The sequence below is a fragment of the Sminthopsis crassicaudata genome, chromosome 3, assembly GCF_048593235.1.
Source record: "Sminthopsis crassicaudata isolate SCR6 chromosome 3, ASM4859323v1, whole genome shotgun sequence".
NCBI lineage: Eukaryota > Metazoa > Chordata > Mammalia > Dasyuromorphia > Dasyuridae > Sminthopsis > Sminthopsis crassicaudata.
In genome coordinates this window covers 364,384,925-364,409,437 of record NC_133619.1, presented here as the reverse complement: position 1 = coordinate 364,409,437, position 24,513 = coordinate 364,384,925, and the positions used below count along the sequence as shown (strand labels likewise).

Here is a 24,513-nt window from a genome sequence, read left to right as displayed (position 1 = left end):
TCATGGGACCTTTGTGGTACTAAAAACATTTCTCTTTTTCTTCTACAGCACTGTTTTAAAAGAAGATAATAAAGTTCTCATTCCAGGAAACACAACCATTCTCACACATCCAACTACTGTGGAAGATAATTCTGTCCTAAAGGTAAGAGAATAATGTATCAAGATCATCTGAAGCCTATTATTTGACAGATGTGCAAATTGAGGCTCAGAAAGATTACTTCTTAGAACTTTCAGACCAGTATGTCAAGATATTTTAACTTGGTATTTGAGGATCTATTTCTTTTTAAAGGACAGCAACATAGTTGTAGGGTCTGAAATTCCTGAATCAAAGGAGCTCTGAGCTTTCCTCTACCTTTACCCCCAACCAAAGATCAAGCTAATTGTATCAAACAAAGAGGCAGGGAACTCCATTATAATTTTATGAATGGTTTCATAATCATAATGGGTTACTTACATAGGGGCTGTCTAGGGGCAGCTGCAAGAGACTTCATTAGATTTCAGATCCCCACCATGTAGTCTGGGGACAATAGCCAGAGTATTTAGTGGATCCCTGAAAAAAAAAAAGGAAGAAGAATTGCAAAATGTCATTACATATGTCATGAATTTGCATTATGCCCAGCAAGCAATTTTAATTTTGGGCCTGGGCCCCAGGGCTTGGGCAACACACGTATTTTTATTATATCTTGCTATGTATTGCACCTGGTTACTATCCCTTCTTATGGTTTTCACCCCAATAGGGACTTCACAAGTCCGTGTATTGGTCAATTTGAATAAGTTTCCAGATGCACACATAGTTTTTTGCTAAGTATTGTGTCATTGCAATAGTTTTCTCCCCCCACTTTGGTATAGGTGAAAGCCATATGGCTTTCACCTCATTAGTATGGCTTTCACTAATCAGGATCCTATACTAATACAATAGGTACAAGTGCTGGCCCTAGAGTTAAGAAGACTCCTCTTGAATTCAAATCTAGCTTCCTTGACTAGCTGTATAACTGGGAAAGCCATATTTCTTTTAATCACTGTGTGCTGCTTTGTAATCAAATTCTGGGAGAGATTAAAAAAAAAGTCTAGATAAGAAGCATGATAGCTTCCCTACTATTATATGGATATGGACTATGGATTATAGTCTAGTAGGAAATGAAATACCTAATTATGCTCCAGTATTTTGCTGGATCTTTGATTTCTTTGATGTGAGTACTTGCTCATATGATTCAGATTCCAGCAAATCCTTGCCCTCTATTCTGTGTATCTCTCCTGAGTCTTCTAGTATTCGTACTTGAGCAATCTGACCCATTGGTTGTTTCTCACTCTTGCTCAGTGACTGTATTTTTTCTTTTACATCATTCATGATATCTTTAAGGCCACTTCTTGGTTAAATTTGCCACTGTTTGTGCCTATCAGATTTCTAAATAATTCATAATTTTGATCATATTGTGTTGTTTTGTGTTTTAGTTACATAGCATGACTGGTTGAATATTAACGTTCAAGGAGAAGCTTGTGCCCATCAAAAAGCAATGTATAATGTCCCAAAAACACTCTAACACACTCTGTCCTATTCAATTCTGGTTCCAGGTCATTGTAAATGTGCAACATGTGTTCAAGATATATGTACCACTGACCCAGCATTATACCAGGGTTCAGCAAAGTATGCTTGAGGGCCAGTATATAGCCTTCTGCCTGTTTTTGTATGGCTTGAGCTAAAAATATTTTTACAATAATGTTACATGTTTGTAGTAATGTTAAACAAGCAGAGAAGGCCAGATTTGGTGTTTTGGTCATAGTTTGCTGACATATAGATAGAAATATGTGTGTGTGTGTGTGTGTGTGTGTGTGTGTGTGTGTGTGTGTGTGTCTATATATATATAATAGCATATCATACTCTAGATCTTAGAAATTCTTCAACATGCTTTCCCCCCCCCATGTACATAGTAAGGCAAACTCTTTTAAGATTATTGCTTTCTCTTAAGGTGTTTCTCAGTGTTTAAAAGTTATTGCAGTCAATATGTCATCCATAAATAAAAACATTAGTGGACTTTACCATGTGTAGCAAGTACCTTTTCCATTTGGATTCTGTGCTGGATACAATGGAAAATGCTTTTGTCAACCATAGTTTCCTTGTTTTTGTATTTTGCTTAATATTAATAATCAGTCTTCTAATTATTATCTAATTTAATAATAATCAGTCTCTGTTTTAACTTTTAAGTCCTGTTCTGTGATCTTGATGTGAGGGAAATACTTTGCTGGCATTCTTTCCCTGAATCAAATGCTGTTTTATAAACAACAAATAATAATTCTATAGGATTTTATATTCTCTGCCTCTTTCAGCCAATTGTGTAACTATAAAAATATCTGCTATAGAATATCCTTTATATCCCTATCTGTTTCTTTTTCATGCTTTCTTTAAAGACTCCTTAAGGAATATGTGTGGAAATGATTTTCTTCAAGGTTTTATGGAGTCAGTTACAAATATTGTTCTGATCTCAGAATTCTAGAACTATAGAGTTGGAAGGAATCACAGAGACCATCTTGTGCAACCTGTGTCTTAAATCCTGTCTATAATCTGCTAAACAAGTAGTTTTCCAGCTTTGACTTAAAAACCCCGAGAGAGGGCATCTCTTTATGATTTTATAAATCAGCTTATATTCTAAATTGATAATGCCTTTGCCTAGCACTTTAACTCTTTACTTGGCAAGGATTGTAGATCATAGATTTAGAGTTTGAAAGGGATTTTTAGAATTATTTAGGAAATATGTTAAAGTAGGCTATAAAGGTAGGTGGCATCAGATTGCCAGGCAGGGTGGGAGGGAGAAAGAGGAAAGAATGCCAGAATAAGGAGTTTGAACTCTAGGAAATTTGGAACCACTGAAGATTTTTCAAGAGTGCCAAAAAACAGTGCCTGACATAAAATAGGTGCTTAATACATAATTGTTGATTAATTCTTCCATGTAATGCAATTTATTTTTATCTTTTGTTTTCCATTATAAGAATTCCAATAGTGATATAATTCCATTCTTCTAGTAGTCTTTTGACTTATTGGACAATTACTGGACTTATTGGACTTATATTGAGCAAAGTTCAATACAGTACTAACAGTTAAATTGTCATATATTGTATCTCAAATTTCTAATTTTTGAGTGTTCTTCACCCTCCTTTTCTGCTTTTATCTTCATAGAATAGTAATAAATGATCTGTGTGTGATTTCAAGCAGTATAGAATCCAGAGCCTGAATGTCAGTGTGCTATAATCAACTGAATTATACATATGTTACAACCATTTTGCAGTTTCTATATTTATCTTTTTTTCTTCTACATTTCCACCAAAATTACATAAACAAATTAGAAACAGAAGTGGACTCTGAATTATCCAAGTCATTGTACAGTCAATGCTTTAATTTTTAAAATGTGGTTGATAGTAAGTGATTTGTTGCAATAGTTTCTGGGTTTATATGCAAAAATTGAGCAAATACAGAAAAGCTTGGTGAACATAACCTTCTATGAGGAGACTTTTTTTTTTCCCAAATAGGAAATAAAATGAAAGAGTCAAGTTAAGATTTTTCTTGAACAGAGAAGTTGGAAAATTTCACAGACTCTTCATGGCAAGTCCTCTACTCCCAAAAGTTAGTTTATTTATAGATTCATAGATTTCTGTGTCTTCTCTTGATCACAATTTTAATTCTCTAGTTCTCAGTATAGTGTTATCTCCTCCATGGGTTTCTAAAGAAAGAGGGATCATAAGGATACATGGAATAAACACTAGTATGATTTTATAACCAATAAGCTTTTGAACCAATAGTTTAGAATTGTAGAATTTATATTGTAATTTTGATCCAGTAGCTTTTAGGAATCTTTTTTGTCCTATTACCTTCCATCCTGAATCATGTGCCTTGATGTCCAAGGGGTAAAACACCAAGCATAGTATTCGACATCACAAAAGCTGGTTTGAGAAGATAATGAAAATTATGTCATCTTATCTAAGTTCTTGTGTGAACTACATTCTCCCTACTCCCCAAGTGTAACAAAAGTTAAAAAAAACCCAGCATAATTTAAGAGCATTCCTATTTCCTTAATAGAAATAACCCAAATCAGCCTGGATCAGAATAACAAATTGAGGGGGAAATTGAGAAGTAAATTTGTTTGTAATAATGATTTTGTCTTCCATAGAGTGCTACTGATGAATTGGATGCCCTGCTCTCATCCTTAACAGAGAATCTGATTGATTTAGCTGCTGTACCTCCGGTAAACTATGGTTCAAGAATTTTTGTTTGCTAAAAATGGGGTGGGGGCATCTGTTTAATGAACAATTCTAGCTTTCTTCTTGATAGTTATTTCCCAGAAAAAAGATCTGGTCAAACGTGCTAATCAATCAAATTTTTTGAGTTCTTACTATTATGTCCAAATATCTCTGTAAGAGTGCTATAGACAATTCAGAAAATTTTAATATATGAACCCTGTCTCTTGTAGCTTATGCTCTAGATGAGAAAGTAAGGCATACAGAAAACTTCATACAACTATAGGTGATGGATGAGGCAGAGTTTTACTGACTCATAAAAGAATGGAAAGAGTGCTATACTTGAAGTTCAAGTTTGACTGTCACTTATTAGTCATATGACTATGAATAAATTACTTAACTTAGAAACTTAGTTTCCTTAATGTAGTCATGGAACAAAACATATAAATGTTATCATCAATAGTAAATACTATGGAAAAATAGATTTAATGTCGACAGATCAAAGTAAAAATGCCTCTGAGATATTCATATGGCCATTAGATCAAGCCAAATCACATTTAGAAAGGTATGTCAAATCATGACTGAACAGAAATTTTTTGACAGCCCTAACAAAAAGAAAAGCCTTTTTTTGAAGACCTTCAGAGAAAAAGATACTCACTACATTCCATGAAAATCCATTCCATTTTGGACAGCTCCATTTCTTAGGAAATTTCCTAATTGAAAACAATGTCAATTTGATGTTAACTAGAAAATTCTCAACATATAGTCTTAAGTTATCTTGTACATTACTAATCTCATCTTCCAAAAGTGATGACATGGTATCTAAAGTGGAACATTTGATACAGAATTTAAACATCAATTTGTATATAAAATTTGTCATTTTTAATTTAATTGATATGAATCAGTATAGATCCAGTAGAGGTAAAACAAATATCAGGCCAATATAATACATATTTATTGATTACCTATTATTTGTAGCACACTTATACTAGCTACTAGAAAGTATGAGACATGGCTTTTCTTAATGGAGCTTGCAGTCTTGCAAAGGGAGTAATTAAAAAAAAAAAGAATGTCAGAGTGCCACTATTCAGTGTGATTCAGAAGAAAAATGTTTCTAAGGATTTGAAAGAATTGAATAAATAGTGTTGGGAGAGCCAGACAAGGAGAACGATTGGTACGTGTTGCAAAAATGAACAATTTTGAAAGTCTTTAAAGATGCTAATTAATATAATGATTAAACAACATTTCAGAGGCCCTCTGTCTCCTGACAGAGAAGGAATGGACTAAGTAATCAGAATAATATAACTAAACATTGGACAGCTGGGTAGTACAGTGGATAAAGTGCTGGGCCTGAAGTCAGGAAGACTCATCTTTGTGAGTTCTTATCTAACCTCAGATACTTAGTTATAGGCTGTGTGATCCTGGGCAAGTCACTTAACCATATTTGCTTCAGTTTCTCATCTGTAAAATGGGCTGGAGAAAGACATGTCAGACCATTGTAGTATCTTTGCTAAGAACATTCCAAATGGGATTACAAAGAGTTGCACATGACTGAAATGATTAAACAACACATATTCAGAACATATTTTTGAACATAGCCTATATAAGGGTTTGTTTTGCTTTACTATATTTGTTGTAAGAATATAGAGTTATGTAGGAATTGTGAGAGAAGAAAAAAATGCTTTATGATTGAGAAAAAGATTTTTAATGAAAAAAAAAGCAATATTGGGAAATCAAGGCCATTTCAGTTGAAAGGAATGCTTAAGAAAAGGCACAGTGTTGAAAGATTGAAAGAACTTTCAGTAATACATTCTGATTGGAGCACAGAATGAAAGGAAGAACTGAAGAATAAGGCCAGATGGAGAGATTGAGTCCAGAATATGCAGTCTTGAAAACTGGGATAAAGAGTTCATACTTTATTCAGTAAACAGTGGGAATCCCTTTAATGGTTTTTGGGTGCATGTGGAGTTGGACAGATGACATGATCAAAGCTGTAAATAATTTAATATGAAGGATTACAGTGGGTAGGAGAAGTATGCTATTAGAAGTCTACTGCAGTAGTCCAGGTGAGAGCTAAAGAAAACCTCAGCCATGGTGATCATTGTGATAATAAAGAAGAGAGCCTCATTTTAGAAAAGACATTGCCCTGGGTAGGGCTGAGGGATCTGGTTATTATATGTAAGGATCAGTTGGAGAAACTGAGTATGTTCAGTGGGGCCAAGAAAAGATGTGGTGGAGAGTAGGAGGGTCATGAGAACAGTCCTCATCTTGAATTGGATTCAATTTTTTCCACTTGTTCCTAAAAGGAAAAAGTAAGATGCAATGGATAGATATTTCAGAGAGACAAATGTGGGCTCTGTGTAAGGGAACAACCTTTATATCTTATGTCTTCTCCAGTACCATAATTAGCGAATATAGTATATACAGTAGATGAAATCAGAGGAAGGAGAGCTACTGTGTCTGATAATTAGAAGACATTTAATGGACAAGGTAGGATTTGAGCTAGTCAGATTTATAGAAAGAGGGAGGAAAGAACTTGAAGGAGAAAAATGACATGATTTGCAAAGTTATGGAAAGAAAAATCCATTTGCTAGTAGCAAGTAGAATTGTTTGACTGGAATTTGTAGTCTTTGTTGGGAATAGTAGAATCTCTTTAAATAAAATGTGTCTTGAATTAGAGAACTAAAGCAAGAGCAGCTCAAGTATTTAATGTTTTCTAATACTAGACCAAAAGTGAGATACCAGATGACAAAATGGACATCATTTTTAGAAATAGATTGAAATGATATTAAAGAAAAATGGTATCCTCCAATTCAAATGCAGAAAGGTTTGAAACTTATTGTTTTCCTTAACCATGATTGATTATTAGAAAATTGTCCATATAAACAGGTGCTTTCTTTCTCTTCCCTGCTCTCTGTTGTATGTATTTGTCAGAAGTCCTTCTGGTTTCTACCAAGGAGACTATAATTAGTTATAATAAGCTAAAATTATAGAATAAAAAATCTAATTCTGCACACCAGGAAAACTCCCTTGTTGATAGATTATCTTCTCCTTAGGTTAAATAGAAAGTTTTTGCTACTTTTTAATGACTAGGAACTGCTTCACTTCTGGCAATATCTATGCAGGGTGTGTGTTAATTGTCATTAGAAGAGATCTTGGACTTTATTTGCTCCTTGAAACATTCCCTTAAAAACTTGATTATTAACTTTAAAGATTTTTTTCTTATTATATTCATCATTTAATAGCAGGGAAAGATTTCAGTGCCTTAGTTTAAAAAAATGTTTTCCTTCTATTCTTTTAGGTATCTTCCTTATCTTCAGTTGCCCCTCGGTGGATTGTGCCAGTGAGTTGTTAATAGTTAATACTTGTGATATGGGTGCTAGATAAGCTTTTAGGATTGCCTGAATTTTAAGAATTGTGATCAAAATTTCATAATGACTTAAGAATAACCTGGGTTATTATTATTATTGTTATTATTATTATTATTATTATTATTTTATATTTCTGTGTACCTTAAATACTCAGAGATGCTGGAAGGAATCCTGAAAAACCTCTGAGTTGGCAAATGAAAAAGCAAAATTCAAGGTAGTTAAGGGATCTTGCACTTTAGCTAAAATTATACTCAAAATATTTTTCGTGTTTTCACCTCATTAACATCCCCTTCTACTCTTTCCTCAAGGATAACTAGTTGTGATTGACAACAGTGTAAGGTAATACTTGGTGGCTGTGGCTATTTTGATGCCAACGTTTTGGTTTGTTGTGTCTTCCTACAGCAAACCAGGACTCTTTCCAATGGAGTTTTAGGGAATGAAGTAGCTCTGGAAAAGAAAGAGCAGTGTGGTGATCCAGAAGTGCTCTCATTGATCGCCCAGCCAGGGCCGTTTCTCGTTGATGCTGTGACCACGTGAGATCTTTTTCTATTGTTCTTCATAGATGATTTGTTCAGAACAGTAGGGAGTATAATTGAGTCCAACAGAATGTATTTCTTCTTTTATTTTTTAGCTTCTTACTTCTGACTTGATGAAGATATATCTTGAACTTGACTATGATGTCTTGACTTGAATGCATTTGTAGCTTTTATATAGTTATTGAAACTGCTAGAATGGAATAAAAAATGTTACTAAGGTACTTAGTGTGTGTCAAGCACAGTGCTAAGTCTGTCTTCCTGTTGCCTGTTGGCAGCTTGGGATATGGAAGAAATTGCTGAGGAGCAGACAGGAAGGAGTGAGTCATTTGTTCCCAGTTGTGGATTGGTGGTCAGGGATGTATGTGAAGGGGAATATAGTTCCTACGAGCATAAGTAAAAGAAAGATAATATGTTTGGTTAAAGAGAGTACCAAGGAGAAGACTCTAATGTTGCTAAATCTTGATTGTTGGTACTCTCCGAAGCTTATTTATTATAGCTAGGAACTATATCTAAAAAGCTTTCTGTATTTTAGGCCTTTGTTCTTTAGCTTTTATTGGGACATTAACCAATCCTATTTTGACAAATCTCAAATGGATGGCCTCCATTTTTCCACTTATGACTCCATATGCCTCTTCTCCCCCAGATCTATGCTTCTGGCATAGAGAATTTTGGTCAGCACAAGAAAGTACTTAGTCAATTCTTTCAGAGAAAAAAAAAGAAAACCTTAGAAATTAAAATATTGAGAGAAAGCAGTAATATTTTGATTTTGTTTTTAATTAATAGACTTTTATCAAAGCACAGGTGAATACTGGCCTTTCCCTAATATTTTGTGTGTTTTCATATGCATCTTTGAAAAATTCTGCTGAAAAACTCATCAAGGAGACTTATATGGTAACTGAGGCTCCTAGAGAACTTTCTCTACCTTTTCTAGATGTACTGCTTGGAAGAATTGTGATTGGACAGTAATTAACTGAGATCTTGGCTAGAAAGTCAAGCAAATATAGTCACATAGTGTTGTCTAGCAGCTTTAGTAATCCAGATTTTCAAATAGAAGTTACCCCAAAATGATTTTTGATTAGCCATAAGAAAGAAATAATGATGTACTAACACTGTACTCATCAGTTATTAAAGCGGTCCTGGGAGATTTTTAATCTTTATGCAAATAACTAGCTTGGTAATTTGATTTCCAGGCCCACACTAGATTAGCAACAGCAAAGTAGTGAGAACAGGGCTGCTATTAGAAACAGGAGCCAGAGACGACAAAAATATACTTTAAAAATATAAGAAACATTTTGGAATCTACTGTGGTCACCTTGGGGACATTATTGGATGTTTACATTGATGACCCTAAGTCATAAGAAGTTTACATTATATTTTGTGTTAAGAAAGCAGAGGTGTGTGTATAATGTATTCAAGAAAACATTTTTGCTGAATTTGGTTCACATTAATTTTTTGACTTAAGTGCTCTCTGAAAATTGTATTTAATGTTGCAAATACTACCACCAGTACATACACAAATGTGTAAACAAAGCATTACTATGAGATGAGTCACAAAAAACCCTTTTCCTGAAGAGAAAGAAGGGCCGCAGTCACTGCTTCTCTACTGAGCCATAGCCCATCCTCATGGCTCCTTGTCTTATCTTTTCAGCTCTGTCCCAGCCTTGGCGGAAGAAGCCTTGAAGAAACAACGCAAATGTTTGCTCACAACAGAGCTGTGAGCTTGTGCTCGCCCTGCTCCCTCCCGTGGCCAGGACGTTCGGCCCTGCCCAGAAGCTCGTCCTGGAACTGCGCATTGGCTGTAAAACGTGTTGTACGGTCTTCTTGGGGACCCAGGGAGCTCAGCTTTCCTCATAGGTCACCGAGGAACCCCCAAACTCCATTCTGACTCAGCTTCACCAGAAAGCAAGTTATCATCACCGTCTCTGCTAATGAGGCCCATCCCGCAGATATGGCCACTCAAACAGGGACTTTTGTTCGTTCTCTTTGTAACTTCTGAAGCTTTCTCTGGGGAAATACTCTTGATGGTACCCCAAGTATGGGACTGCTGGCCTTCTGGCTGGAGGAAAAAAATGAAGACACGTGTGCTCTCTAGTGGTCGTGATGAGTAACTGATTTCACAAAGCTGAACTGAGCTTTGGTATTGTGCAAACCTTCTGAGTCTTACTGCTTTCTCCTGCGCGCCCCCCACCCCCCCATCTTTATAAGCTTCATCCCTTTTTAATCTTATGTTTTTCAGCACCATTGAACTTTTCTGGGAAATATCTGGAAAAGAGCAATTGGGTCAGGAATTTGGGGGCATCAATGGGGACTGTACATTTTAGGTAGACAGGACAGAAGAATACCTATTATATAATTTTGAAGGTCCTAGAAAACTATAGAAAGTCACAAATCACTTCACTGACTTATTTTTCTACCAGCCTGATCCAATATTCTAGTTTATGTTTGGGAGGATAGAGACTTGCAAATACCTATAGAACAATTACTAATCCACTTAGCCCTCTCCTCACAAGTATTACATAAATTTGAACATAAAGGACAATAAGCAATATTTACTTTTTGATTAGCATATATTGTTGTCATCTGTGGCTGGGTAAGTTAGTTTGTATCAGGAAAACTGGCACAGACATTTCTTATACGTGTTAATATTGTTTTACACAGGAACATATTCATCTTACAAATAGTTTACACAAGAGAAAAGAGATCTGTAAATACTTTCAGCTTATAAAAATATTTCCCCTCATTCCAATCTAATGCATCCACCACTTGGATCATGTCACCTGTTCGGCTTCATTCAGTCTAAGGCGATAGAGGGAATTGTTTGGGTGTATAGTATTGGAGGGTGAATCAATGCTGCTTGTTTTTATTGTTAGTCATGTTGTTACAATAGTATTATCCAGATATGGGGTAGAACTGCAAAAGGGGATCACAGATTCTACTCTAAAAGTACCTAGACCCTAGGACAAGAGTAGAGACCAAATTAATTTACTGGTTATTTAACCCATCATTGCTGCTTTGGGGGATCTGATGGTAAGCTCTTGCTCTCAAACTCAGGGAAATAAGGAGAAGTATGGTTGCTTCTCAGAGAAGATGATTAGAACCCACACCTATCAGTGCACCTTTTTGGGTCTAAGTCTATTTTAAAATAAAATCAGAGTTTGTCCACTTAGAGAAGAATAACAACATATAGGCTAGAAACTAGAAATTTGAGGTCTACTTTGGATTAAAGGCCTTTCTTTTATACCTAGTTGAATATTAATGGTTGCTCAAAAAATAATGCAAGCATCTCCTATATTCTAAGCCCTATCTAGACAAAACTACCAATCTAGGAATGAACTGACATTTCAGTAAGAAATTTGTCAGTGTTTTTCTAAGATTCCCAGACACTCCCAGTTGTTTGTACAAAGCAATCAAAAGAAGAAAACCTACTTCAGGCAGGCATGTGAACCAAAAACCTAAATCAGATAGTGGCTGTACATGCCTAACTGTGTGGAGTCAGGAGGGCTCATTCACTTTAAAATGAAGGCTCTCTGGGGCCTTCTCAGAGCAATCGCAGCAAGGCTGAGCAAGGGGGTGGGGAGAAAGGAGTATGAAAGAACTGGAAACAATCTTGGTGAAATAGTTGCCAGCTTCTTGAATTTTGTAATTGTTGTTGTTATTTGAACCTATAACTCTAGAAAGTTTTCTTTTCAGCTGCTTTATTAAAATATTCTGCACAAGGATATATCTTTTGGGCTAGCCTTGATTTATACTATTTAACCTAAAAGAGCATTAAATGCTTTGGTTTAAAGTGCCCTCTTCTACCACCAGCATGTATATAAATAAACAAATAGTAGCTCTGACAAAATTGTTTAGGATTCCAGTCTTGAACTGCATAAGATATTGCCTTTATTTAGGAGAAATCTGGCACTTCCCACCAACCACTTCTCTTTACCAGCTGTTTTGTAAGTGACAGTATAAGTATTGTAAGTGGCTTTGGTAAAGGAACCACTTTGGCTTAAGGATAAATTTAAAAAGTCTTCGTTTATTTAGAGGGTTTCCAAAAAATAGGTGCTGTACTCTGGAATCTGGAATTTAGCCTGAGGAATATTTAATTGGACAAATTACTGGCAATTTGGGTATAGACCACAGTGCTTTTAAAATAACTGAAATGTGTTAAACAGCCTACATTTTACATCCATAGACTCATAGAACATTACAGCTGGAAGGTTCCTTAGAGTTCATCTTGTTCATTCTTTATAAATTAGGAAACTAAAGCCTGAGATCTGATTTGACTTGCTGTATGTCACGTAGCAGATTTATTAACACAACCCACATTTGTTCTTACTAAAATAGTTTATTGTATATAATCCATTAAAATACAGGAGCAGAATAGCTGGGGGGAAATAGCTAATCCTTATATTTTCATTTTCACTTAGTCAAGATAGAGGCTTTCTTAGAATTCATTTGAATTCCAAACTATCAAAAGATTTGATGATAGTTTTTTGTTGTTTTTTTTTAAGATTTCACATCTCATGTGAAGTTCCTTAATTAGCATCCCCTAGGAAATAATAAACCTGACAGGTGAATTTATAATGCCTTACATATAATAGATACTTAATATTTTGGAAAATAATTGGGTGGGCAGTGAAATTTCAACTGCTATTACCAGTATTTTTGGCATTATTGTTCTTGTTAGTGTGTGTACACTTTGAATACCAACTCATTGTGCTTCTAGCTTTTTTTCCCTCGAGGCAATTGGGGTTAAGTGACTTGCCAAGGGTCACACAGCTAGAAAGTGTTAAGTATCTGAGGCTGGACTTGAACTTGGGTCCTCCTGACTTCAGGGCTCTATCCACTGTGCCACCCTTTGCTTCTAGCTCTTGATCGTATGAGTTCAGTGGTTGAAGGCCTATGATAATAGAAGAGCCTAGTAATGAGAAAAGTCATTGCCTTTTAGACATGATAAACGAGGACTGTGTATTGTAAGTGGACCCAAAGAAAGGGATAATTATGTAATTTTGAAGGTTCTATCTAGAATTTAAGATTATAATAAAAAGTGGCATTAGATAAAGGAGTAAAAGAATATTTACAAGTGAAGACAGACTAATAACATTTTAAAACACTTAGGGGCAGGTAGGTGGTGCAGTGGATGGGGTACCAGCCCTGAAGTCAGGAGGACCTGAGTTCAAATCTAGTCTCAGACCCAAGTACTAATTTCTGGTCAAGTGACTAGATTCCACTTAAATAATCTTATCATCATGTCCAAGTATCAGTCTAAAATAATTGATTAATATTTCTGTAACAGACTGAGGTTTCCATATAGTTATCTAAGATCTCTAAAAAGAGGAATTGAAGAAGTAAAGTTTTTAATGAATTTGAGTCAGAAGGAATGAGAGCATGTTTTCTTATTCAGAGGAGCTAGGACAGTAATTTGATTGTGGTAGTTTAGGAAGGTGTTTGCATTATTGAATTGGAAGGCCACTTGGATGTGATTTACAGCAGAGATAAAAGGCTGACATTGGTAAAAATGGCAGGCAAGTTTTGCCAGCCATGTCATTCTCCACAGATTCCAGCTGGCAGATTTGGCTTTTGCTTTTTGCATTAGGTACAAAGATAATAAAATGTAGGCATTTTGATTCATTTTCAAGAGTCTAAAATGTGTAATAGCCGGTATAATTGAGGAAATTTACCTCTTTACCTCAGATGATTATTTCAGATTTTTCCTGAGGAATCATTTCCAAAAGAATGTCTAGCATTTCACTTATATCGCCCAGAAGCTGTTACTTGCCCAAGGTCACACAGGGAAGAAGTAACATAGCAAACCTATGTCCTTTGACTCTAATTCAAGGGCTCATTCTGTCATAGTATACTGATACCATACTTCTCTACTCCAACATATGATTGAATAGGAATCCCTTTTTTAAATAGTTTCATCAAGTACTCTGAGCAGAAACTAGCTTCTGTTCAAAGACCTTCAATAAGAGAAATTCAACTACTTCCCAAGGAATCCCATTCCATTTTGGATTACTGTGGTTACTCTTTTTGTGGAACTGGAATCTACCTATCTGGATTACTCCTTTTATTTTTCTATTTGAAAATCTTTTATCTTTTTGCTGGGGACAGCTAGACAGTGGAATGAATAGAGCTCCAGGCCTGGATCCTGGAAGACTCAAGTCCAAGTCTAACTAGCTCTGTGACCTTGGGCAAGTTACTTAACCCTGTTTGCCTCAATTTCCTCATCTGTAAAATGAGCTGGAGATGGAAATGATAAAACACTTCAGTATCTGTGCTAAGAAAACCCCAGATGGGGTCATGAAGAGTTAGTCATGACTGAAATGATTGAACAAGAAATATCTACTTGACTCCCCTAAATTTTCCATACTCCAAGAGTTTCCATACTCCAAGAGAAACCATAGTTTCTCCAGTTAATCCTTGTATATCATAATCTCTTGTCTTCACTATCCTCCTGAATATGCTTTATTTTGTCATGTTTCAAGTTCTAAAATATGTCATTTGGAAGTTAATACATTTTTCCATATATGTCACAGTGACATTTATTTCTATTTAAAGTCACACCATTGCATCTAACCTCTCCTTTTTTTTTTCAGTTTTATTTTCAGTTTGATTCTTTTCTACCTTTCTCCCCATCCCCCCATCCATCGAGAAAGCAAGAAAAATAAAACCCATTACAAATATATAATCATATATAACATTCCTATGTCCAAAAAGAAAAAGAGGGGAAAAAAATTAGTATTAAAGTCTGCATGTTGAATCCATTACCTAGCTCTATCTGAAGTCGGATAGAATATTTTATTATGAGTTCTTTGGATTTGCTGTTGTCATTGTGTTTCTAAGAGTTCCTAAGGCTTTCACAGTTGATTCTCTTTATATTACCATACTAATATTGTTCTGGCTCTTCTCATTTTGCATCAGTTCATATAAGTCATCCCAGGTTTTTTTTGAAACCATTCCCTTTATCATTTCTCATATATACATATGTAATATTAACATATTCATCTACCATAACTTGTTTTTAATGGGCATCTCCTCAGATTGCAATTTTTTTTTTACCATAAAAACAGCTGATATAAATACTTTTGTACATATAGGTCCTTTTCCTTTTTCTTTGATCTCTTTGTGATATAGATCTAGTATTGCTGTTGCTGAGTCAGAATATGCACAGTTTTTAAAGCTCTTGGAATTCTCCAAAATGATTGGACAGAAAGATGTTTCTCCAACAGCATATTAGTGTCTCTGCTTTTTCACATTATTTTCAGATTTTGTCATTTTCCTTTCTGGCTGACTTAGTCAGTACAATTCTTAAAAATCTGAGCGTTTTTAAAAAAGTAGCTTTACATACTATTAAATCATACAGAGTTTGTAATCTGCTGAAGCCTGAAAATATTTTTTGTATGAACCCTTCAGTAGCATCTTCATCTTTCTGTACTTTGCCCAATTGAGTGTTCTGAGACCTCTACATTTTAGTGTTTTGTTGATATTCTTTTCTTTTCTTTCTTTCTTTCTTTTTTTTTTTTTTTTTTATATCATTGTTACCAATGCCTCCATCCCCAGTAGGCAGTTCATTTACTTTGCTTTATTTGAGACAGGGAAGAATTATATGGGGTAAGGGATTATAATGGTTTTGGCAAAAACAAACAAACAAAGTTAATGAAACACTTATGTATAGAAGAAAGTTCAGAGATAGTCTCTTTAAATTCAGCCTCAGACAATTACCAGATTTATGACCCTGGACAGTTCAATTAACTTCTGTCTGCCTTTGTTTCCTTTATTTTAAAATGGAGATAATAATAGTATCTACATGGCTGTGAGGATCAAATAAGATAATATTTGAAAAGCAGTACAGGAAACATTAAATAAATGTTTCTATTGCAATCCAACTTCTTTTAAGTTTTAGAAACCTTCTCTTTTATAATTCATCCTAGAGTTTTGCTAACAATCAAAATCAAGTTTACAATCCAATTTAAAGTTTAAAGACTCTCTCTCCTTTTATGGTAGATGAGATATTTGTTCATATCCTTGCCTGCCCTCTTACCCATTCACAATTTTGCAAAGATCACTGAGAATATTTCAGCATTCACAAGTGCCAGTTTTTAACTGCCCAAAAGCATATCTTTGTGATGTGATTCCTTTGGGGTTTCTTTCCTGAACTCATTGAGAAGTTAAGTGCTCTCTTAACTGTATCATGACTTATCCTGGGTATTCCATGTGCTGTTAAGCATTTTGTCCTTTGCTACCAAAAGATTATTCTCCTTTATTGTTGAATTGGCTTCAATCTTCTTTTTACTCCCACCATAGATTTAAAAAAAAAACCCTTAAAAAAAAAAAAAACAACTTGGCATTGTTTGTTAACCTTTGGTCATTCTAAACATCATACAGTTTTTTTATCTATGCTTTTTTAGAACCTTGACACTCTTGTAACCATTTTGTATCTGCCCTACTGCTGCCTTGACTTTTTAAAAAATGACCTTGACATAGACATTTCCATATATAAAGAAAATGAAAAGATTATATATAAAATTGTGAATCTATTACAAGCTTTAAAAAAAAACACATTAATTTTAATATGTTTGTACTAATGCTGTCCTGCTTGTCAATGTATCCTGAAATTCCTTCTGTTCTAATCTATATATTTTAATGTGTCATTTGATGTTCTTTCTTTTTTGTAACACTATTACTACTCTCTGTCCCAATTACCACCTTCTACTCCCTCTAGTAAGGAAGGCATTTAAGTTCATCTTTGTTGCAATGGGGAAGAATTATATGGAAAAGGAATAGTTATGGCAAAGAGGGAAAATTAATGAAACATGTAGCTACAGAAAAAATGAAAGTTCAGAAGCAGACAGTGAAACAATTTGTTTTATAATTACCATGTTAATTTATTATATAATTTTAAAAATTTTAAGCTGTACATAATTTATAAATCTCAGTTTTAGATGTTATTCTCTTTTTTTGTTCTTTGTATATGAAAATTATTACATTGGTGGCTGTAGAAGTACACAGTTTAAAAAAAAAAATGTTTCCACCCCTTCTCTGTATAACAAGTAATTATAGTCAAGCAAAGCAAATTCACTGCCCTTTGGCAGTTTGGCCAAACTTATGGATCTTTTCTCAGAATGTCTTTAAATGCATAGGATTGATTACAAGGGAAACTAATTATATTGAAATATAGTTAACAAGATATTTTTTAAAAGTTCTTGGATTTTCTTCTTCCTCCCCACATTAAAAACATTTGCCTTGGATCTTGGGAAAGAGGTCAGAAAAGTACTGGGAGGTCCTGAGGCAAACAATTCTACAGATGAAATCTGCCTAAATAGGATGAGAAATGTTCATGAATGAAATTCTAACTATGCAGATAATTCTGATGAGGAAGGAGGAGCTTTCTAAAAGTGCCAATATGGAGGCATAAGAAATTCATGTACCAACTTAAGATTATTAAAGACATGTAAAATTCTTTTTCAACTATATTAATAGAATGGAATATTATGGTGCTTTAGGCAATGCCAAAGAATAGATTCTGAGAAAATTATCAAATGATGCTCATACAAAGTGAAGCAAACAAAACCAGGAGAACAATTTATGTGATTAAAAAAAAATGTCTAAAGAAATACAGCTTTTAAATTCTTTAGATTTCTTATATAGTGATCAATCTTGACTCTAGGAAACTAATAAGAAAATACATTTCCCATCTTCTAGCACAGGTGCATAATGAGACATATGTTTTCTAACATGCTGATGTGTGAATTTAGTTTGCTTGACTATACTTATTTGTTATACACAGGAGTGGAAACATTTTTTTTTAAAACTATATACTTGTACAGCCACTAATGTGATAATTTCCATATACAGAGAACAAAAAAAGAATAACATCTAAAATAGAGATTATCAATTATGTACAGCTTAAATTTAAAAAATATGTATAATGAAGCTTTTATCCAGGGGCCTGATTATTTTGTATGGATGACCAATTTGCTTTTCTTTTTTTCTATTGTTATCTCCCTTGTTGATTCTTTTACAGTTTGTATATATATATATATATATATATCACCAAGTATATCACTTTACTGTGGACCCTTGCTTGTTCCACTAAGTTGGTGTTTCCTCTTTCTATTTAATAGCTAGAGGAAGGGGAGAAGGTTGAAATTAGTGCTTAAAAATAAGATTTGTAGGTTTCTGTTTCTAAGATATTGCTTTCTGCAAGTACTCTTCTTTTAGGATTGCATCTCTATTCTTCCTTTTCTTTTGGTATAACCTAATTATTGTGTGAATAACCAAGTAGAAAAAGTCTAAAGCTGTTCCTTGTACTCAGAGCTCTGATCCCAGGTATTTCTCAAGTTCCCATTTTCTTGTCACCCCTGAGATCTTGTTGTGAAGAAACATTTAATTGGCTTCCACTTGGATAGATAGAAAAATCTAATGTGTACAAGAAAAACCTACAGAAACAAAATTATTAAGGAAACCATTTCTTTTTAGGAAGAAGTGGGGAGTTGTTCTTGAAGTTGGCAATGTAATATAATGCAAAGAGCACAATACTACTCAAATTATGGCCCAGAAGACTCGAATTATGATCAGAACTCTGCCACTAGCTAGCAGGGTGATTTTAGGCTATTAATGCACTTAACCATATTGGGTCTCAGTTTCCTTGTCTGTAAAATAAAGGAGTATGATTGAACAGTGTTCAAGATCCCTTCAAGCTTTAAAATTCTTTGACTTCCATTGATCTCATTGTCCTATTCAGCCTTCCCTAGATCTTTTGAGATGCTGGGAATCCAGATGCCAGCAAATGAAAGGATACACAGTTAATATAATAACTTTCCTCTTCTCTCTGTCCTTCTTTGGAATTTGAAACAATGGTTCTTGCATGATTAGAAGTGTATCAGCAACTCTGATTCTTCTTTCTCTACAAAAGCCTGACTTGTTGCCTGCTGTCAAGCTTTGTATAAGTGGTAGAATGCTGAATTTGCCATATAGACACATAGCAGAATTGAATTTTATCCCCAACTTCCCCAGTAGTGGAAGCCTCAAGAAAAGAGAACATAGTTTACAAGTTCCTAATCCATATAATTTGTCATTTTCCTTCTGTCAGAATGACTTTGTTGTAGCCAGGTTTTCACAAAGGGACTGACTCCTTGTCCTTTTTATCTTCAACTTGGCATTTTAGACTGTTATCAGAATTTAACGATTTTATGTTTACTTTTTATATATGTAAAGCTTGGTGATAGTTCTCAAAGTGTAATTTATTGTTTTTTTAAATCTCAAGTGCACCCTTCACTTTGTATTACCACAGTTTGAATTTTTTCTTGATCTGTACTAGAGACACTGAGGTGTATTTATACACTGGAACAAGAAGTATAATTTGTGACTGCACTCCAATAAATATTTTATGAAATGTTTACACTAGGATTTTCTAACATTGTGCTAACTGATTAAATGAAACTTCTTCAAAATTCATTTTCAATCCATTTCAGGATGGATTGTCATTTCTGATGAGCCAATATAAGGGTGAAATGAAGTGTTTCCTGGAAGCCATGGGTATTTTCTTGACCTAAACCTCATTCCTTATTCTTTGTATCCCAGAGGAAACAGATTGCTACTCCCCATTGATTCAGTGACCCATCTCAGTGCCCTTCCAGTAGCAGGGAATGACTACCTTAACTATCTCTTAATTATCTTCTACAACTTCACCCAAGCGTCTGACTACTATGCTCATTTTATTTCTCTCCTGCTTCATGAGGAACACAAGAAGTAGTGAGCCTCTAAATTGTTTCATATAGAAATCCCTGGGGAGGTGGAAAGGGTTAACATTAATTTCTTTAGAAAGCTGTTGGAAATATTAGTAAATCTTGAAGCTGTTTGGAAAGGCTATATTAGGACTACTGTTGATTCTATAGTGGTATAAATTTGTACTAAGGGGGATTCTAAGCAAAATAAATGGAAGGCCTCTACCACAACATACAAATCCCATGTTCTGTTTTGTTTCTTGCCAATGTTGGATTCTAGGCATTGGGCTTTGAAGGGGAAGGTGGTAAAGAGAAGGGAGAAGTCTGGGATCATAATTATTGTATTAGAGAGTGATTATTAAGATTTGGATATCTAGAGAAAAGTTACTTCTCTAAAAAGAATTTCCAAGTTTGGGCATCACGAGAAATTGGGGAAATTCTAAGTCTAGAAGCCTGTGCATTGCAATTCATTGGCCTTGTGAAAGTCATTCAGAAAGACCTCAACCCTAGTTCTGTGATAAGTTTCTCCTAGAAAAAGATGTGTTTTGCTCTGTTCTACCCCTGACTCAATCCTTTAGGTGAAAACTGCTGCATGGAACCTTAGGTCATTTCTACTTGGAAACTCCCAATTTAAATGCTGTTTCATGTCTTCATTTCAAAACTGAAACTTGTCTCAAGCAAAATTACAATCAAAATTTGATGTCAGGCAGCCAGGTGGGGCAATGGATAGAGTACCAGCCCTGAAGTCAGGAGGACCTGAGTTCAAATCTGACCTCAGACACTTAACACTTTCTGGCTGTGTGACCCTGGGCAAGTCACTTAACCCCAGTTGCCTCAGGGGAAAAAATTGGTGTCAATTTAAGTATATTTACCTTGTGATCTTGGAAAAGTCATCTAACCTCACTTTGTTTTTTCTTAGTCAGCAAAGTAAGGAAATTAAGGTTTTCAGAAAAAAAACTAGGCCAGTTCCAATGGTCTTGTGATGGAGAGAGCCATCTGCACCCAGAGAGAGGACCATAGGGATTGAGTATGGATCGTAGATAGCATAATATTTTCATTTTATTTTGTTGTTTGCTTGCATTTTGTTTTCTTTCTCACTTTTTTTCTTTTTGATCTGATTTTTCTTATGCAGCATGATCATTGTGGAAATATGTATAGAAGAATTGCACATGTTTACCATATATTGGATTATTCTCTAGGAGAGAGGGTGGGGGAAGGGAGAGAAAAAAATTTGTAACACAAGGTTTTGCAAGGGTGAATGTTGAAAATTATCCATGCATGTTTTGAAAGATAAAAGTTCTTTATTTAAAAAAGAAAAGAAGAAAGGATACCTAGGCTCTAGTGTAACTTTTGCTCCATTCTAAGGACATTTGAAAATTTACTTCATTGCCGTGGGTTTCAGTAATCTTCTGATTACTGAGGGAATGAGAATAGATGATCTCTAAGGTCCCTTCCAGCCCTATTCTTTTGTGTTTTTTTCTGAATTTAACTGTCTGAAACTGCAGTGCAGGAAGAGAAGGCGTTGCAAGTCTCTGCCTGGCACAGGGGAAAGCCTGCTGGACCTGGAATCATTTCTTCTCTGGGACAGACTATCTTTGTGACCTTTGGGCTTCAGTTCTACTGTGACTAGATGGCTTTGAAGTCTCTTCTAGTTCTAAATCTGTGATCCTAATTAGTGAAGGGCCCCTCCTGATAAGTCATTTCCTGTCCCTGTAGGGTGGCAGCGTTGGGGAGCATCTTAGCTGCAACAGCTCATCAAAATGATTTATCTTTTACAAAGGTAGGACCTATGTAATCCGTTTAATTTTCTCATGGAAATCTGCACAGGGCTGAGGTGACACATTGGAACCGCAAGGTGGCACCATTGCACTTCAGGCCAAGAAATGACCAATTTTGTGGTGAAATGGACATGTTTCCGAGCAGTCTCAAGAGAGAGAGAACTAAATTGGGCCATCAGAATAAAGGGTCCCCAGAAAGTGTTCATTCCCCTTTAAACAGAGGACTATTTAGGGGGAGAATGGCAAGATCAGTCCTGATATTATCTCATCACAGCAAAATTAAACAGCTCCCAGGACTCTTGGTTGTAACTCTATGCCAAGGAGTATTTTCCTGACCTAATTTTCAACAAAATGGTTTCAAAGGAATTGAGACACAGAAACTTTTAAGGTTTTCTTTAAAAAAAAAACAAAAAAACAAAAAACTTTTTTTTTTTTTTTGGTCCATATTCATTTCAGATCAATTTCTCTTTTGACATTCAGTTTTGGCCCAACATCAGGATTTGTTGTTGAATTTGACCTGAGCAAATGTTGCTGCTTTTTCTTTTCTGTTCTAATCCTGTCCTCTTCTTAATCCATGTAGTTAATCTCTGGTTTGTTTTTGGAGTTGGTTTTTTTTTAAACCTGCTAACCACAAGACTGAATCATTTTCATCTTGCTTCAGGTTTAAATTTGTTGGAAGTCATGCAACTTATTGTCTAAGTGGCCTCGTGAGTCAAATTATTAGTGCATTGTTGTTTGATCCCATTATCAATGGAGTCAAAGCTGGTTAGCTTCTCATGTTTCCCCCTCTACCTCACAGGCAGACCCAAGGCTCTGTTGACAGACATAATAGTGCTCTCTGTGCCTCCCTTTAACGGTTCCTAAGTGTGAGGAGTAAGGAGAAAAATGAGCCTTTTTCTTTTTTTACACGTTTCAGACTATACACACCTAATTCAGTCTCTTTTTAAGTAGTTACATCCAGAGGCACATAGGCAAAAAGCATGGATTTAATTGCTTATTAAGTGCCTAATACTACTTTTAGCCCATGGAATACAAATATAAGCAAAAAAAAAAAAATTCTTCCTCAAGGAGCTTACATTTTAGTGAAAGAAAACACTAGTGTTTCAAATGTTTCTGAAATTCCTTGGGACTTGATTTTATAGCTATTCAATTTTCCTCAATTTTCACCTAAAAGTGTGTTTCTCAGCGTGGTCATCCACCATATTCACCAGGTTTCACTCTTGAAAGCCTTTGGGCTAGGCAAAAATAAGACCTGTTATTATTTCTAAGTTTGCCACCTCAGAGAATATTCCAAAGAAGGTTTTGGGGTTTCTGAAGGCCATTCGGAAAGAGAGTTGTTCCTAAAGCAGAGGGAGTAGTCTGGTGGCTTCCCAAGGTAACTAACTGGTTGGAAGGTTCACATTCTTTTTAATGTATGTTCTTATATGATGGTTTAAAGTTACACTCCTTTTATATGCTAGTTTGAAATATTTTTGTTATTCTTAAGAATGTGTGGGATAGTAGTGACCACAAAAACAAAGAGTAAGAAGCAAAAAAAAAAAAAGAGGTTTATTACAATCTCATGAGAAAGAGCATCTTCCATCTGACAAGGTTTTTGTCAATAAAGAAGTGCCGCATAAAAACTGCAACACACAAGATTAAATACCCTGAACACAGAAGCCCAAGCCCATTGTTTGGGGGAGTCCGGGCTTATATTCTTTTTTTTTTTTTAATAGCTTTTTATTTACCAGATATATGCATGGATAATTTTACAGCACTGACAATTGCCAAACCCTTTGTTCCAATTTTTCCCTTCTTTTCCCCCATCCCCTCTCCCAGATGGCAGGTTGACCAATACATGTTACATATGTTAAAGTATAAGTTAAATACAATATATAAGTTAAATACAATATATGTGTACATGTCCATACAGTTATTTTGCTGCACAAGAAGAATCGGACTTTGAAATAGTGTACAATTAGCCTGTGAAGGAAATCAGAAATGCAGGCGGACAAAATTAGAGGGATTGGGAATTCTATGTAGTGGTTCATAGTTGTCTCCTAGAGCTCTTTCGCTGGGTGTAGCTGCTTCAGTTCATTAATGCTCTATTGGAACTGATTTGGTTCATCTCATTGTTGATGATGGCCTCATCCATCAGAATTGATCATCATACAGTATTGTTATTGAAGTATATAATGATCTCCTGGTCCTGCTCATTTCACTCAGCATCAGTTCATGTAAGTCTCTCCAGGCCTTTGTGAAGTCATCCAGGCTTATATTCTAATAGTGAAATCTAAACCAGAAACAAAAGAATACAAGTCAATAATAATAAACTGTTAATTTAAATTTCCCTAGAGAACTGCTATACAAGCAGATATCCTCAGATAAGAGAATTATCAGATAAGGCAAAATAATCTTTAAAAGAAGTATTAAATGCTAATTAAGAAGTTGTGGGAAACAAGAGAGGACAAACACCTGCAACTATTTTTATTTTTTATTTTTTTTAAGCTAAAGCTCTATTTGTTATATATAGTTTAAGGCTATATTCCCATGAGAGTGTCATTTAATTAATTCCACCCAAGAAGATGTTACATATCCAGGCCTGATCTGGCCTACTGAATGATGATGATCCTTCTGTACCTGTGTCACATCCAGTTTTGTATAGGTTGAAAGTTGAATCTCCCACTCCTCCAAGAATTGATACTGGGACTAGTCAATCTGTGGTGTTTGTAGTTCCCAAGGGATTTTGTCTTGTTCAATTTGGCAATCCCCCCTGTGCACATCATAATAACTGACATTTATGTAGTACATTAAAATTTATGAAGCACATTAATCTATATTATTATTTGATTCTCATAACCTTTTAAGATAAGCTGTTTCCTCTCCATTTTATAGATGAGGAAAC

The 24,513-nt window shown here is 35.1% G+C and overlaps 1 protein-coding gene across 1 annotated transcript in view; it reads left to right on the top strand.

The window, feature by feature from the left end:
* The window catches only part of EPB41L5 (erythrocyte membrane protein band 4.1 like 5), a 127,205-nt gene extending 115,355 nt beyond the window's left edge, over positions 1-11,850 (top strand). The window contains exons 21-25 of the mRNA XM_074301804.1: positions 49-142; positions 4,161-4,235; positions 7,529-7,570; positions 8,001-8,131; positions 9,783-11,850. Of these exons, the coding sequence (XP_074157905.1) occupies positions 49-142; positions 4,161-4,235; positions 7,529-7,570; positions 8,001-8,131; positions 9,783-9,852 (412 nt within the window). The 3' untranslated portion in view covers positions 9,853-11,850. The remainder of the gene's footprint in view (positions 1-48; positions 143-4,160; positions 4,236-7,528; positions 7,571-8,000; positions 8,132-9,782) is intronic.
* Positions 11,851-24,513: the final 12,663 nt, after the last annotated feature.